The 17,224-nt window shown below is 34.7% G+C and overlaps 1 protein-coding gene across 2 annotated transcripts; it reads left to right on the top strand.

The window, feature by feature from the left end:
- The first annotated feature begins 4,499 nt into the window (after nucleotides 1-4,499).
- On the top strand, nucleotides 4,500-16,605 carry LOC120339193 (U2 snRNP-associated SURP motif-containing protein-like). 2 transcript variants are annotated; one of them, XM_078115821.1, is made up of 21 exons: nucleotides 4,500-4,751; nucleotides 5,197-5,410; nucleotides 5,491-5,624; nucleotides 5,725-5,947; nucleotides 6,022-6,164; nucleotides 6,242-6,347; nucleotides 6,627-6,841; nucleotides 7,394-7,437; nucleotides 8,121-8,225; nucleotides 8,791-8,857; nucleotides 9,968-10,161; nucleotides 10,848-11,090; nucleotides 11,474-11,666; nucleotides 11,889-12,072; nucleotides 12,665-12,867; nucleotides 13,307-13,375; nucleotides 13,956-14,066; nucleotides 14,139-14,209; nucleotides 14,561-14,670; nucleotides 15,414-15,504; nucleotides 15,883-16,605. In XM_078115821.1, exons 1-21 carry the CDS (start codon nucleotides 4,728-4,730, stop codon nucleotides 16,028-16,030), a joined length of 2,892 nt encoding a protein of 963 aa, XP_077971947.1. In that variant the 5' UTR covers nucleotides 4,500-4,727; the 3' UTR covers nucleotides 16,031-16,605. The 2 variants fall into 2 exon arrangements, with proteins under 2 accessions (XP_077971947.1, XP_077971948.1); XM_078115822.1 differs by having other exon boundaries at nucleotides 14,564-14,670.
- Nucleotides 16,606-17,224: the final 619 nt, after the last annotated feature.

Here is a 17,224-nt window from a genome sequence, read left to right on the forward strand (position 1 = left end):
ATGGCCAAATAGAGTTATTTATTGGACACGTAGTGGACATAACGATCGTTTCAATATTATGTTGTTGTTGTTGTTCTTGTTCTTTGACACGTTTTTAAAAAGTCGCTTTTCTCTTTGATTACTGGACTAATTGCTTTGAAATTTTCAGTGGTTGAAGATGAAATTTTTCTCCAGAAGGCTATTACTTTTATTTATTTCAAATATTTCTGTTAGCTCTGTAAGATTTGTTTTTGTTTGCTATGACGTCACTAAACGTTCTAAGGATATCGGACGCCATTTTGTGTCCAACGGACCATCTTGCAATTTCAATTCACGCTGTCACAAGACAGGAGTTCTGGTACCGTAACACAGCGCGGTGACACTGAACTAACTCGTAGCTGTCAAAAGCTTGAAAATCCATACAAATATGAGAAATAAAAAGATGAAACTTGGCAGGTGGGTAGAGTTGTGTTTCTTTTAACCATATTTGAAAGTTTCGCGTTTCTACATTTGAAGGAGGGGGAATAGGGGGTGTGCATTTCCGATACGTCGATAATATCTTTGTCAACCAATTTGCGATCACCGTGTTTTCGTCTGTTTGATTGCTGTGATGTTTTGCTTTGTTTATAATTTAACGAGTTTTGTTCGAAATAACCGTGTTCTTGAAATATATGACGGCCAGAAATGCAATTAGAAGCCCAATGTTTGCACGCTGTCACAAGACAGGAACTTCTAAAGATAGAGTAGTTCTGGTACCGTAACACAGCGCGGTGACACTGAACTAACTCGTAGCTGTCAAAAGCTTGAAAATCCATACAAATATAAGAGATAAAAAGATGAAACTTGGCAGGTGGGTAGAGTTGTGTTAACCATCTTTGATAGTTACTTCTCTCCCCCGGGATAAATATGTAAATCCTATCCTAATACGTCGATAATATCTTTGTCAACCAATTTGCGACCACCGTGTTTTGTCTGTTTGATTGCTGTATGGCTGCGTATGCGGTAGTCTCGACGCAGCAGAAACGATGATCAAGGCTTGAAATCCGTGGTCGCACACTGGTCGTTCGGTCGCAAATACGTCTTTCGAGTGCCGTACTTTGGGGATTTGTATAGCTTTAACCCTTTGTCGTAGAAAGTTAATACGAGGTTTAGCGTGTAGAATAAATGCCGCCAATGCACCCACGGTGAAAAAATTAATGGGTTAGATATATTGGTTTTTGTTTTATAGCGGTTTGAATGAAATTGTCCGCAGACTGGCTACACCACCCTAGGCCTGGTGAGTTGTCCGTGTAGTCGAATTGTCCAACAGCCCTAAACGGCTATGACAGTCACTGTACCAAAAATTGTACCCCGATTCGGCTGGTGTTAAGTTGACGCATGTTATTTAGTAACGTTTTTATGTGAAATGTTTGACTGTGGTTCGGTACCTGATCCGATAATACGGTACATAATTGACTCATATCACGAGATATTTCAACTGATGTTTCAATTGTCACAGGACCTAAAATATCTATGACAGTCCCTGTACCGTCACGGTACCCCGATACAGGTACTGGTAAGTCACCGCCGGTATGTTAGTCGTTGGTCACCGCATATGATTTTTGGGGAATTGTTCTGCGTGTCCATATATTTGAGCATTGCTCTCTTGTTGTCTTATCCAATGGCGCCCCTAGCGAAACGTGTGAATAACGCCATTGCGCAGGACGGTACGGTAGCCTACATTCGTTGACTCATTCGTTACGGTAAGTTAGATAAGCAGGCTCATCTGCGGAGCTACGGTACCGGTAATTCTTTACATTGAATTACGGCATCCGAGAATCTGGAAAACGCCTAATAGCATGATGAGCGTTTTTATGATTATTTGTCTAATTCTTTAAAAAAAATTTGTTTTCCATTTCCCTAAATGCTAATATCGGTTAAATTTATAATATATATAGTATAACTACTGAAAATGAAAAAAAAATGTATGCACAATGGTCACTGTATTACATGGATTGACATTTCATGAATGTGGACACAATTTAAATTGGATATTTGAACTAATATGGGTAAATGTAGGCCTATCTGGATTATTTAATATTTGTGATTATTTATCTATCAACTATTATCTATGAACGAGACTCGGATATTCGGGTCGCCTGAATATATTCTATTTCCGTATTCTCTTAGTATTTAATGTTCGTTATTTTATTCCTTTATAAAATTTGATGTTAGACTTCCTAAAACCATTACTGGTTTATCGCGTCTTCCTTCACACTAAAATGCATTTTTTTCTTTTTTTACTTAATCCTATTCGTATCATGTGTATTTTCGGCATGTGTAAAAATAAACTACTGATACTGATATCATGTAGCCTATTGTATACTTATCACCTAAATTAATTGGAAATTGGGATTCATGCAATTAAATTGACATAATATATCTGGATAAACCAAAACTATCATTTTCATAAATCCGATTTAGCTATGGATTTAAATTTTTCAAAAAAAAAAAAGAATTAGGGCACACCGACATTATTCCATACGATCATGGTCCTGAATAGCTGTTCGGCTGTAGGCGGATAGTGATGCAGTCTTGTTTGTTTTATAGACTACTCAGTCAGTCCAGAGACAGAGAGACCCCGAGAATACTGGCATACGACACCTATTTCCCTCACACTCTGACACTGGCAGACTGGCGAACCATCACCTCACTCTCAGAAATAAAACAGTTCCTCTCCTGAGTAGGCTATACTTATACCCATATTGCATATAGAAATTGCACCATATTAGTTTTCAAGCCGCCAAGGGCTGAAGAGTACAAGTTAGCTTTTTCAGTTTGTCCAAAGACGGTACCGTACCTGTACGAACTGCTGTATAGTCTGATAGTCATGTGTTCTAAGCTTGTTGACTAAATCACCTTCATTTTTAGCTTATGCAATAATATATTTCTATTCAAGGGATTTTTAAATATTGAATACATTCCAAATTCATTGGTTACAAGTTCATGTGGAAAATTACATTAATCGTTAACATTATATCCTCAACGAGGGGGGCGAAGCCATTTTCGATCGCGAGCCATTTTATCAGTCAACGCCGAGTAAGCGGGCCGCACAACTTTTAGTCATACTATGATGCCTATTAATTTTCATAAACTAAAACGGACAACCAGACAACTGCATCCATACAACTGAAGTTATTTAATGCAGTAATGATATATTGCAGTATAAAGAACATTCATTGCATGTTTTGCCTAGTGAGATATTGGAAACTTTTTCGCTTTACTAAGCGCTTTATACTAGGACGAACTGGCGATTTGGAAACTTTCAACTGCATACTAAGATTTTTATCTGTCAGTATTGACCTGCTGACCTGTATCGATTGAGTTTGGTCTCGGGTGGCGTCATCTCACTCGGCCGGCTGTTGGAACTGAATTTCCGCTTAAAAAACGCAGCATTTTTGACTCGACTAAAACAACATGAATATAAAGGTCAATGTTTTTTCTCTTTCGTTTTTTACTAGTTGAGATATACCCGTTTGTCTGACAGCTCAAAATCCACAATTTGTCAATAAAAATGTTCTAAATTTTTCCTAAATTCAAATATTTGACTCAGAAACGAGGGCATCTAACACGAAGGCAAATGTGTAAAAACATGCCATGTTTGTCTTGATACCGTAACAATATGAATCAATCGCGGTGTGCAGCGGCCGGTGCATGACCAAACTTGTGTTTTTTGCAATTTAGATTATGCATTCTTTCAATATATTGTGTGGTGTCGGTTTGTCAATATGAGGGCCTATAGTACTGTGTATATAATACATTCACTGTTAAAATTGATGCTGGGACTATTTATAGAATCGGTGAACTGTATCATACTGTAATTTCATCGCTTGGCATTAAATAACTTCGGAAATTTAAACATTTTTGGAAGAAGTCTCAAACACATTTATGTATCATTAAAGGAAAAGTAATATGGTCCACACTCGACAATGATAAATATTCCAAATTTGTCTTCGGATGAGATATAAAGAACAAATCATATCTTATTAAAGAGAAGTAATTTAATAGATTCTAGTACAGTCAATTATTTCTGTGTGATGTTTTGGTATTCAGAAATCTACAGACCTAACCCTAGTTCTTTAGTATGGTGATAACATCAGGATATCTAGAAAAAAAACGGTGCTCCCGAAGTATGCGAACCAAGATGGCAGACATCGGAACGTAACATGGGTAACAGGTTAGGGTTAGGCGATAATTTTTTTCCAATTTTCCTCATTTTAGTCCTATTATCAGTTCGAAGACTAGCCAAGAGCCTCCCGTAGTATTTATACCTAAAATTATGGCCTAACCCCAACCTAGTACACATATTACATTCCGATGTCCGCCATCTTGGTTCGCATACTTCGGAAGCCCCAAAAAAACAATATGCTTTGAAGATTAGGATTAGGAATTTCAATATGATATTTTGCTATTAGTGTACCACCTCACAGCTGCGGATCATATATCCATATTACTGTGTTGTAACTGTATTAAAATTATCATTTTTCTTGATATTACAGTTTTAATATTATTTTGCAGCACATTGCAAATAAACTTTGTAGTTCAATATTTTCAAGTGATGTATTACAGTGCGTCTTATTCAGTATCGGGTTGTTGATGACCGGATTGGCCACTGCTTGTTTTCTGCAGTTTGTTGACAATCTAGAGGTCAAAACCAAGTGCTACTCCCTGAAGTAAATACACAAAACAGGAGGAACAGAAAATTCAAGATGGAAAACACATTCAAAATGAAAGTGAGCAAAAAAATCTCATCTTGATCTCTATAATTACAACAGCTAACATTTACTACTTTAACCTTCAGTAACCATGTATTGATGTAAAAATTGCAATCAATTTTTTGGTGTTAAATTATATTTTTTATAAATTGCGTATTAGCTTTGTAACAAGAGCATTACGTGTCAATGACAGCCTATCAACGGTTCCAAAAAAATGGGCGGACAAATTGAAAAAAAATTACAAAAATATAAATGATTTTTCGTCCGGTTTTCTAATCGAAGTTTGAAGCGATATTTGCCAGAGTGTTCAATGAAGAGGCACAGGATATTAAAAATCAAGAAAATACGTTTTCCTCATTTTTTCAAAACAGTTGTTTCATAATCTTTGACACCGCTTTGGTGAAGCCCTCGATATTGACTCGGATTTCCACAAATCACTGATCGGCAATTTGTTTTTTTATAGTCGATACCAGAGAGTAAACTGAAGGCGTTCAGCATTGGACGAATGAACATTGTGAAGACCGGAATGTCTAAAAAGGACAAAGAAGAAATGAGAAAGAAAGAGGAAGAAAAAAAGACTGCGGAAGTTTATAGCGAGTTTGTTGCGTCATTTGAAGGTGACAAAGGCCGTGGTAAAGCCTTTGTTCGTGGTGACGTTATAAACCCTGATGAAAAAAGTAAGAAATATTTTCCAATAATCAATTTTCTTGGAATACCAAAGCATTTCTGACATTTTATTTTCCAAATTCTTGTACAGCTGGCAACAAAAAGGGAAAGTTGTACAAGCCAACATCCAAACTACAGGAGCTTGTGAAGAGTTTCTCCACGAAACCTGATGTATCAGTGTCAACACCTGGAAAAAATATGAAACCAGATCGACCAACTATTAAGGTTCGTGTATCAGTAAAGAATCTTTAACAAGAGCATCATGCATAGTTATATGACTTCATTTTCTAATCTCAACTAATCATTGCTGCCGTTACTTCGCTAGAAAAAGGACGATAAGAAAAAGAGCAATTTAGAGCTCTTTAAAGAGGAACTAAAAATCATTCAAGCTGAACGTGAACAACGACATGCTTTCAAGAAAGATCGCAACTCTCATTCCACAAGAACATCATCATCTACGAAAACTGACAACCGTCAAAAAGCAAGACCATCAAGGTTTGAAAATGTGAGCTCTCCGCCAAGGGATCGTGAACAGGATTCTTCTTCACGTATGTTCATATAATTAATCTTTTTTTATTGTTGTCAAGCTTCCACCTTTTCAACAAACTTTTGGTTTTTACAGTGCTTGATGAACTTGTACCAGGATCACACGACAGCGGGGATCCTATGACTACAAATCTCTTTCTTGGAAATGTCAATCCTAAAATGGACGAACAAATGCTTTGTGGTGTTTTTGGAAAATACGGTCCGCTTGCAAGTGTTAAAGTATGAATTTTTTTTTTTAAAAGTTGCTTGAAACAGAACACAATTAGGATATGTCGGTTTTATTTATCGTATTTTAGATTATGTGGCCAAGAACAGAGGAAGAAAGATCAAGGGAGCGTAATTGTGCGTTTGTTGCTTTCATGACGAGGAAAAATGCTGAAAAAGCAATGAAAAACTTACAAGGTTGAATTCTCAGTTGTTTATAGCTAGTACAATATTTATGTAGTACATGTGTTCATGAGAATTCTGATGAATCATTGCAGCAATTTTCATGATAAATTAATATGTTTGAAACTAAAGTGATTTGTAATCAGTTGTTTCCTGATTGATTCATGTACAAGATTTATGAAAGTCTTGTGAAAATGGCTCAATAAGTGTTACTTTATCACTTTTGTGTATCAATTTCATTGAAAGTGAACTTGTTACCTTGACCCGATTTGATTGTCATTTTATTTCTTGTAGGAAAAATGACAATGGACTATGAAATGAAGTTGGGTTGGGGAAAAACAGTACCAATTCCACCACATCCAATATATGTCCCACCTATCATGCTTGAACGTACTTTACCTCCGCCACCCTCTGGACTGCCTTTTAATGCTCAACCAAAAGATCCCAGCAAAGCATCGGGAGAGATTGGAGTAGCTCCGTCATTTCGTGATCAAGAAGAATTCGAAGATGTAAGATTTGGTATCCATCAGCTTTCAGTTATTTTTTTTTTTTTTCTAAGATCAGAAACATAATTTGTGGATATGTGAATGACCTTGAGATATTCACCTTTCTATCTAAATTTCCAAGTACAATAGCTTTATATTTAAAAGAGTTTGGAAGTTTTAGTGCTGAAATTTAATTAAGGGATAAATGATTGAAAATAAAAGATCGTTATGAATAGGAAATATAGACTCTAAACAGAAATTTCGATTTGGCATATTATGTATTTTCGACGATTAGTAAGTATTGCCTTCAAGATATTTTTCTAATTAAATCTTGAAGTCTTAGCTCCTCCTCCTGAAATTAATAAACGCGATGATCAGGTGGTTCATTTAGAAGGGATAATTTTTCAATTTCAAAGTTTTTTTGATAATGTTGTGTATTCTCCAACACAAGTTATTGATAAGTTATACTTTATTATATGTTTTATATCATTTCCTAATTCGTGTTTCCCTGTTATTTTACCATTGGTGGCTTCATCCCGTCTCTCGCATCATCTCTCTATCTGTTCAAAACCAAAGACACTGGCAAAATCAGTTGTGAGGGTGGTAATCCCAACTGAAAGGTATCAGTATCTCACAAATGTATTATTATATACATATTACTTAGCGTAGGATTGTTTTTGTGTTGTGTGGTAACTAAAGTATGGTAAGTTTATAGCAGCCGATCAAGTATGCCACTGGTAAATCTGAAACATTTTGCCGAATATTTTTTGTGAAGTTACGTAAATCAAATAGGATTTCCTAAATTTTATTTTTATCGATATGCATTGATGCAAAATTGGTTTAAATGAGTTATATTCTTCCACTGGTGCTTGTACAATTCCAGATTATTGAAATTCGTTTTTTTATTTAAATAGTCTAATTTTGCAGTACATTTTTGCATTTATTAAATTAATTAAATATATCCAAAATAAAAATACAGCATTATTGAATTTTTCCTGACTTGGGGCTGCGTTTTAAAAAGAGAAGCCCCCAAACTTTCATTTATTAATTTTTCATTTGGTTCTGGTTAATGCTATGTTTTATTTGAGTCCCTCAAATAACAATCCCTCAAATCACAGTCAATTCAGTTTTTTTTTTGAATCAGTGAATTCACACATTGAAATTTGAAAAGAAGAATTATAGAATTTTCGAACTAAAGCCATTGTGATTCTCTTTTGTTCCAGCAATTCCGACAATCTATCTGATAATTGTGGTGTTTGGCCTCTCGTAGGCTAGTTTTCCTATAACCCGCAATTTATTGCAGGAGCGTCCTTGTTATTATTCATCGTATGATTGAATTTGTCGTTCGTGAAGGACCGATGTTTGAAGCAATGATAATGAATAGGGAGATTAATAACCCCATGTTCAGGTATCTTATATATTTTGTTTTGATCTTAAAAGATTGCTAATAATAGGTATATCGGAGAAGTTGGAAATACAAATGGTTATAGTTCTCTATAAAGGATTGTACAATTTTTCAATAAATTTTATTCCCCCAGGTTCATCAATTTTTGCAGCTTTTCGATATTAATTATAATCCAATCATGTTCATCTACTTCACACGCTCCATTATTCAAATTTCAAAAATATTAATTCATATATATTTGGATGCAATCTGTATTTCATATATTACATGTTCCATTCATTTTTGATTTGATGTATCTGTAATTTTTTTCTGAACTACCCACATGTCCAAATTATATAATTCATTTAGATTCAAATTGTTAATGCTTTAGTTATGAAAGACGCATAGGTATCGATATTAGAAGTTAATTAAATTAATGACTTATTTGTATTCCACTCAAGGACCCTTTCAAACATATAATGACTAATAGTGTGTCGGATAATACGAATTCAAGATAATTTTCTTGATTGCACTCTCGTAAAGAAACTTTTCTACAGTTTACATTATATTTAAATATTGTATATTTCAGATTTTTATTTGAGAATCAGAGTCCTGCTCATATTTATTACAGATGGAGGATGTATTCAATATTACAGGTATTTCAAATAAGTCTAATGAAGGATCTAGTTAAATTATAATTCTAAAGCAGGGGTTCCCAAACCGCGGCCCGCGGGCCAAATACGGCCCGCGTAACGATTTAAAATGGCCCGCCGAGCTTACGTGAAATAGTGTTCAACAGATTATATTTCTACCTTTTTTGCGATCTAGATACCGCTAATTTATGTCATTATCAGAGTTCAAGCAAGTGTTTATCGTAGCAATTCAATTATACCAGCATACCACTCATAGGTAAGGATGCTAAGAATGATTACTTTCAAGTATTCGATTCTTACCCGGTTCCTAAATTTTCGATTCTGATTCTCGATTCCTTGACATATCTTTCCGAAAAAACATACCCACCTAAGCAATACCATATGAAATCAAACCAGAGAGCGATGTTCCAATATATGGACGGACAAGGAGGCCAAAACTAAGTAGTATGGGTATTCAATCTGTCACAGGAGACTAAATCGCACCAAAAAAGAGGAATCCCTCAGAAATTTTAGAAATAAATAAACGTACACGTAAAAGCCTTCTAGCGAAATAAATATATATAGTGAAGTTTGCGGCGCCGTAGCAACTCAACTTAGCAGTAAAGCAGTTCATACATACATGCGAAGGAGTTGCCACAAAACGTTACACATTGTTTAAAATCCAAAATTCAACCTCGAGAATCGATTCCAATGTATCGGAATCGATTCTGGTCGATTCCGCAAAGAATCGACTCTGTAATCGAACCCGGACTCGATTCCGTCATCCCTACTTATAGATACCGGAGTTAGGATTACATAGGGCAGTAATTTAGTTATCAGCCATATAGGAAAGCTTAAAGATGTCAGAAATCAAACGAAAACTAGACTCAGAAAACTAACGTTTCTTGGATAAATGGCAGTGTTCGTATTTCTCCATTGAAAAAATTTCAAATGAAAGTGAATCCACTTTTGGGCGCTACATTCTTCCGGCCCGCGAACGTCTTTCCGATTCTAATTTCGGCCCGTGGTTAATAAAGTTTGGGAAACCCTGTTCTAAAGTGATGGTCTACAAAATTTTTTCCTGGTCTACATCATTTTTACATTCCCAAAGCTTTTATATCTTTATTTTTTCAGGGTGAAACGGCCACAAAATGGCGAACCCAGGATTTCCGTTTATTTGAAGGTGGGTCAATGTGGCGTCCTCCACCTATAAATCCATATGAAGAAGTAATGTCAGATTCAGAGTCGGGAGATGAACAGCAGACGACAGAAGTCGAAACAAAATCTATAAAGGAAGAAAAACAAAGAAGACAGGAGTTGAAAGATGAGTGAGTTATTTTTTGAGTTCATATGATTGATTTAAATTTTGGTCCAGAGAATCATGGGCCTTGATGATATATCAAACATAAGTATCAGCTTCCTTACTTCTATTTTACCTTAGTCTCATGCATCCTGATTTGTTTTCAGTGTTTCACACTTGCGAATAAGGCTTTTTAAAGCATATTTTCATGCATCTACAAAAATGCTCACTTCCGACACAAAGATTTTTTATTGGGTATTTTACTAAGCTTCACTTCGAACCACGCTTTAGACAAGTAGCCATCTATTGCTATTTGAAGCAGTGGTTCTCAAACCGTGGCCCATGGGCCAATTACTGCCCTCATAACGATTTAGAATTGCCCGCCGAAATTAAGTAAAATAGTTTCTCAATTTATTATTTTGCGTTCTAAAAAAGCACGCTATACTCGTAAGCACTTGTATATTCGTAACAATTTAATTATACTGGTACCTTAATTATACATACCGGTATGGGCATCTTGCTGACGCTCCTGGCCCGGAAATATTCTTCCACTTTTAATTTTGGCCCTCGTTAACCTGGGAACCTCTGATTTAAAGGATTAACACTTGTGTGTGCAGCAGTGCCCGCCTAATTTATTGATAAATATTAATGTTTTAAGTCCAACTTCCAGTTTATTATCAATCAGATTTTTACATTTAAGTATACTGTTTGCAGGGATCGAGATAAACTGGAAGAAATACTTCGTGGCTTATTACCAACACGACAAGCGATTGCTGAAGCAATGGTGTTTTGTCTTGAACATTCTGATGCAGCAGAAGAAATTGTAGAATGCATTGCTGAATCTCTTTCCATATTACAAACACCTTTGCCAAAGAAAATTGCTCGTCTTTATCTCATTTCTGATGTATTATACAACTGCAGTGCGAAAGTTGCAAATGCTTCTTTTTTCCGAAAACAGTACGTAAAAACTAATTGGTTTAACTTCTATTAAAGACAAATTGTTTGAACTACAAAATTGCAACCAATTTTTTAAGTAACAATTTTATGCTCAGAAATAAAAATGCATTAGTGTATTTTAAATAATTGTCTACAAATTATGACCAAAAAAAGTATATGTAAATCGCAGCAGTTACTTGTTGTTTATTTGTGCGAAGAATACCATGAATTGGGTATGTTTCAGAGGTATTGGACTCTAATGAATTCTTGATTTCAAGATATTCTGCAATATATTTGTTTAAACGATAATTTCTGACATATTACCTAAGTAATTGTGGGTGATAATAAATATTAGAAATCACGAAAATGTAATCATTTTATTTTTCTCATTTTTGTTTATCCAGCTTTCAAGCCAAATTACAAGAAATCATGTCGGACATCCATTCATGCCATGCTAACATCCAGGGAAGACTTCGTGCAGAGCAATTTAAACAGAGAGTTATGTATTGTTTCCGTGCCTGGGAAGATTGGGCTGTTTATCATGAACAATTTCTTATTTCACTGCAAAATACTTTCTTGGGTCTTCATGTAGTGGAGGTTAGTATGATTGGTTTTGAGGAAAGGATTAATTAATATCGACATGCATACCATCTGTAAATTCATATTTTAGGAACAATGTTGATATCATCAAATATCTTCCAGGCATTTGTTTGTATAAAAATAAATACTGCAATATAATGAGTTGTATCGCAGTCTTGCAGAACTACGGTGATATTAGTCATTTTTAGATTCCTTAATTTATTGTGTTACGTTACGCAGAATAAGACCATGAAAAAAGAGGCTGATGACTCAATTAACGGTAAAGAAATCGATGGTGCTGCATTGTTCAACTTGGATGTACAAGACAATGAAGTAGATGGTATTCCTATCGATGCTGGTACAATCGATAATGATGTGGATGGATTGCCGATAGAAGCAGCAGAAGATATTGATGGAATCCCATGTAAATACTAAAGTTTTTTGGTGCAATTCTGCATTGATTAGCATTTCAGGATTGCAGGTTTAGTTGCCCAAAATCTAGTTAGTATAAACAGAATAATAGGTTTTAAATTTTGAAAATCTCAATAATATGTATAGATGTTAAAAATAATATCAAATTTTAAAGATTTTTCACCACTTTTGTGTAGTTGTTTATTTATCATTCTTCAGAAATGGCATTGAATATGGATATGTGGTCCTAGTATGCATGCACAATAGCCCCTTTGAAGAGCCCACTTTCCTTACCTAGTTTTGCCTATTTAACACGATTTTCATCAGTTATTTTTTGTGACATGTTTAATAAATAAAAAAAACTGCAATTGAAATCAAAAGAATAAATGCATTACATTTAAAGTATGTAACAAATCACTGTCGATTTACTTTAAATTACTGTAGTCGTCACGAATTGGCTAGTGAAGGCCTTTTCTTATGGCACCTAGAGGACTGCTCCATGGCCTCTAGGGGGCAGATGGCCCAGTTTGAGAAACCTTGGTTCAATCAAATGGAGATGATAACTTTTCGAAACAGACTTTGTGAAGAATCATTTTAATTTGCAGTGGAAACCAAGTCTGTTGATAAAGAGTCGAAAGGAACTCCAAGATTTGTTCAAAGTAAATGGGAAACAGTAGATCCTCAAGATGTGGAAGCCCAAGCTATGACGACATCTAAATGGGATCAACTAGAAAATAAAGATGATGTTGACGGCGTACCATTGGATGACAGTGATGCTGAAAATGACGTTGGAAAATCAAGTACAAAAGTATGTTTTGAAGTTTGTTTTTAGTCTTTTATCAATTTTAAATATTTTGTATATCTGCATTTCGCTTAGAATAAGGGGTGTACAAGCAGGAACTGATATCTAAAATTTTTATATATCTTATCTACGATGCTTATAAGCACCTCTCGATCCAAATAAGGCTGTTCAAGCAGCCACTGATATATAAAGATATGTAAGGAGCTAATATATGTAAATGCAATGTATGGAAAACTGGATGATTGAAATTACATATTTGATGTGTTCTTATGGCCACTTTAGACTTTGAGAACTATAAAATGTGTAAAATTAGTGCCAATATTTGCAAATTATTCAAATTCTGGTTTGTTGCAGTTTAGATTAGATCTCTGTGATGTTAAGGTATATGCAGAATTCAAAATATTTGATGAAACTTGAAATGAGCTATATTTTTCATTTTTCACAGCATAACAACAAAGCAAAATTTGATCCAAAACTCGAAGAAGAAAAGCGTGCCAAATTAAGAGAAATTGAGGTACTTATGAAAAATTTAGTGAAATGAAACTTGCCCTTTCAACAAATCTGTATTTTTGTTTCTTTTATTCATCTTCACCAGAAGACATGCATCTTCATTATATTTGGGCAGGTCAAACTTTAACTTATTACAAAGCAAAATTTGAGTCTTTTTTTTTTGCTTTCAAATTTGAATCAATTTGTTTCAAAGTTTAGCTATTACTGATTTCGTGATAAGAATTGGACAGTTTGTTCTCACTGGAATGATTTGAAAATGTAGCTATGTCTAGTTTATTATTGTGGATAGACTAGCGTTGAAATGGATGCTGGGTGAGTCCAAATAAATACAGAACCCAGGTCATTTGGAAAATATTCTAGAAAGACACAACTTTTGTGCAAAGTGTCCTAGATTACTGAACTTTCACAAACAAAAATTCATGTTTTACATAAATTTTCTTCATTTTTTAAATAAGTAATTGAAAAATTTTTGGGTTCTGTTTTTTAGGGGTCATCCTGTACTAGTAATTAGATTTATTTTTTAACCCTACTATTATAAAGGAGGCCTGAATATATATATATTTACACTCACTTTCTCTTTACAGGTAAAAGTTATGAAATTCCAGGATGATTTAGAATCTGGAAGACGAGCTAAGAATCCAACTATGGATATAGCAGAACAAGTTGAACAATACAGAATAAAACTAATGGAAAGGGTAATTGATTCAGAATTTGAAATGCTTTTGCTATTTTGTGCCAGTTTTTTTTGACATTTATGTTATTTATAGGAAAAAGAAAAGGCTCGCGAACAAGAAGCAAAGGAAAGAAGAAATAAAGACAAGAAGGATAAAAAGAAAACGTGAGATTTGTGTATTTACTTGTTCGTTTTTTTTGACAAAGCTTATCCAAGCCTTCCGCTTTGAACAAGATTCTATACAGGCAGCCACTGATATCTGGAAATATCTAAAGAGCTATTATTTGCAAGGACCAAGATCTTTCTGGGACATCATTGTCCACCCAAAATGATATATTCTGGGTATTATATTACTTGATTTTAGAGAGCAAATATATGCTTGTGAGACAAGTGCAAACCCTGGCTGTGCTTCCTTAACAATTTTGTTCCATTGAAAAGTTGGGCAAAAATTTTCTCTTTGCAAACATTTTGACGAATTCACCTAAAAACATCGATCATAAAACTATTATTTTTTAGAAGTCGACCACATAGTAGTAGCAGTGGAAGTTCAAGTGAGTCTGGCAGATCATCTCCTCATAAAAAGCGAAAAAGGAAAAATCGTGATTCAACAGGGACACCTAGAAGAGGTGAACTTCCAGCTATAAATCTAGATAAATAATGACATCAAATGATGATGCATTTGTGAGATTTTGTCTCAGCTAAATGTAATTCCCAGATTGGTATCGAAGCAATTAGAGCAATGTTTCGTAGTCAACTTTGAATATCACAAGGTGACACCAAAAAATAGGGTATTCCCGTAGTATGTAAACCGAGATGGCGGACACCGGAACGGAGTATGTGCAACATGTTAAGGTTAAGCCATAATTTCAAGTACAAATATTACGAGAGTCACTTGGCTAGTCCCCGAGCTCGTAATAGAACTAAAATGTGGAAAATCGAAATAAAATTATGGCCTGATCCTAACCTGGTACACATACTACATTCCAGTGTCCACCATCTTAGTTCACATACTACGGGAGCGCCAAAATTAGAACCCATGTCATTTGGAACATATTCTAGAGAAAGCGTAATATTTGTACAAAACGTCCTAGATTACTGAAACTTTTGGGTACTGTCATCCCCCCAAAAAAGTTAAAGTGTTAAGCAAATTTTCTTCATCTTAGCAGAAGAAGTTAAGAAATATATGTGTTTCTAAATAGGTTTCTCCAAGGAGATGATCAAGAATGGTGCTCTGGTATAGGGCCCGAGCAGCACTTTAAATAAACAGCCCATAGACTTGGGATACAAAATAGAATATCTTTAATTTTTAAATGCCAACATGAACCCCAATACATACAGTGTGTTAAAATTGTAACTTAATGCTTTTTAGGACTAGTTGCTTATGACAGTGATGGCTCTACAGATTCATCAAGACATACATCTTCATCAAGGAAAAGAAAAACTCCAAAGCGAAGATCTAGGTGATTGTTTGTTTTGTAGACAAAATGAAGAATATTACAAAACGTCATTTTCAATATTAAGAAGATCTAAAATTGACTCTTGATCGGGTTTCTGTGTGACCAACTACTTGTACTTCTATGCTTTTTGCCAGTGGATTCATGATACAAGGATACTATAGCAAGATTGAAGGCACCTATGCTAAGTGAAACAAGTTGATACAGAAGTATATTTGTGTTGCTCAGCAACTAGACTCTTGAATCAAAAATTTGATATTATTTAAAAATGTTATTTATGAGTTTTACCTAAGGAAATTTAGAATATTGAAATAGTTCAGTAACATATTTAAACGCAATATTAATGAACAATATTTTTTTCCATTTTCATGTTCAAATTTCAAGATCACGTGAACGACAGCTTGACAGACGATATGAACAAGGATCAGGTGATTACAGGCGCCGGTCAAGGTCTCGAAGTCCTATGAAAAGATCGAAGCGATCTCGATCGATTGAAGATAAGCTCAAAAAGAAAAGAAGAAGTCGACATTAAGCAGCTTTTTCTCTGTAAAAACGAATGTTATCTGTAATTGTATCGCTTGTTACAGGATATGTTGCAGTTGCGGTTGGCTGTAAAACATAGTTTAAAACAAAGTTAACTGATTCATTGCTTGCTTCCCAAATCGAGAAACTTGGTTGTAACTTGATGGTCGTTTACCAGTCCCGAAACGTTGAATGTGTCCAAGTGGGAAAAGTTTCAAAGATTAAACAAAATGGCTGTTGATTGATCAAGATGACTTATATATTTGTCCAAAAGTATATAGTTTTGAACAGTGGTGGGGTTCAAAGTTTTGAGTTCTAGAGCAATTACTAACTATTATGAAGTCGTACTATTGTTCTTTGTTAACCTATAGTTGAAATGGTGCTTTTTCACTGGCTTGATGTTTTCTGCTATCTTATGTTCGAATTATATGTATGACCTGCATGCTTCCGACAGTCAAGTATTGAAAGTACGAAAGCTTATATAGAAGAAATAATACATTGGTTTGCAATGTTCAAGCGAGTGTTTTATCATGACCAGATTATCTTTTTGTATTGTCCGATATAATAAAATTATTTCAAAATTAATTTGCAGATCGATTTTGCGCTGACGAGTTTAAATGGTCACGATAACCTAATATCTCAATTTAGGTGAGAATTTTGAGAACAGTTTCGCCTTCGATATACCTCTGTAACAATACAAGATCGTAACATAGGGCTACATAATAAGATTACTAATGTATGTTGTTGCATGAGCAGCATTAACATGACTTAAGTAGCCAAATATAATTGTCAGGTAGGTGTGTGTTACCAGTTTAAAAAGGTCAAAAACAATTTGAAATAAATAATGCGGCTACAAGGAATAGACTTCAATTTAAAGCTGAAATAGAATTCTGGCAACCAGTATCTCCTCGTATGATGAGAACGTAGGTTGCTGAATTGTCCCGAGACGCATCAGTCCTAATTTTGGTATATATCTGTAGCGTTGATTTGAGTAAAATTTATAAAAGACCAACAAACTTATTCTAAAATCAGAAAACCAAATGCCCTTAGTACATCACTACACTGCTGCACCTTTCATTATTAAACTTCATGTTAATTACCTTTGTATTCATGTGGTGATGAAAACGAACTTCTCAAAATCAAATTTAATTCATTTTTGAGAAACAAATTTCTACAGATTCAATGCAAACTACATGGATAAAAG

Source organism: Styela clava, chromosome 9 (assembly GCF_964204865.1).
Source record: "Styela clava chromosome 9, kaStyClav1.hap1.2, whole genome shotgun sequence".
NCBI lineage: Eukaryota > Metazoa > Chordata > Ascidiacea > Stolidobranchia > Styelidae > Styela > Styela clava.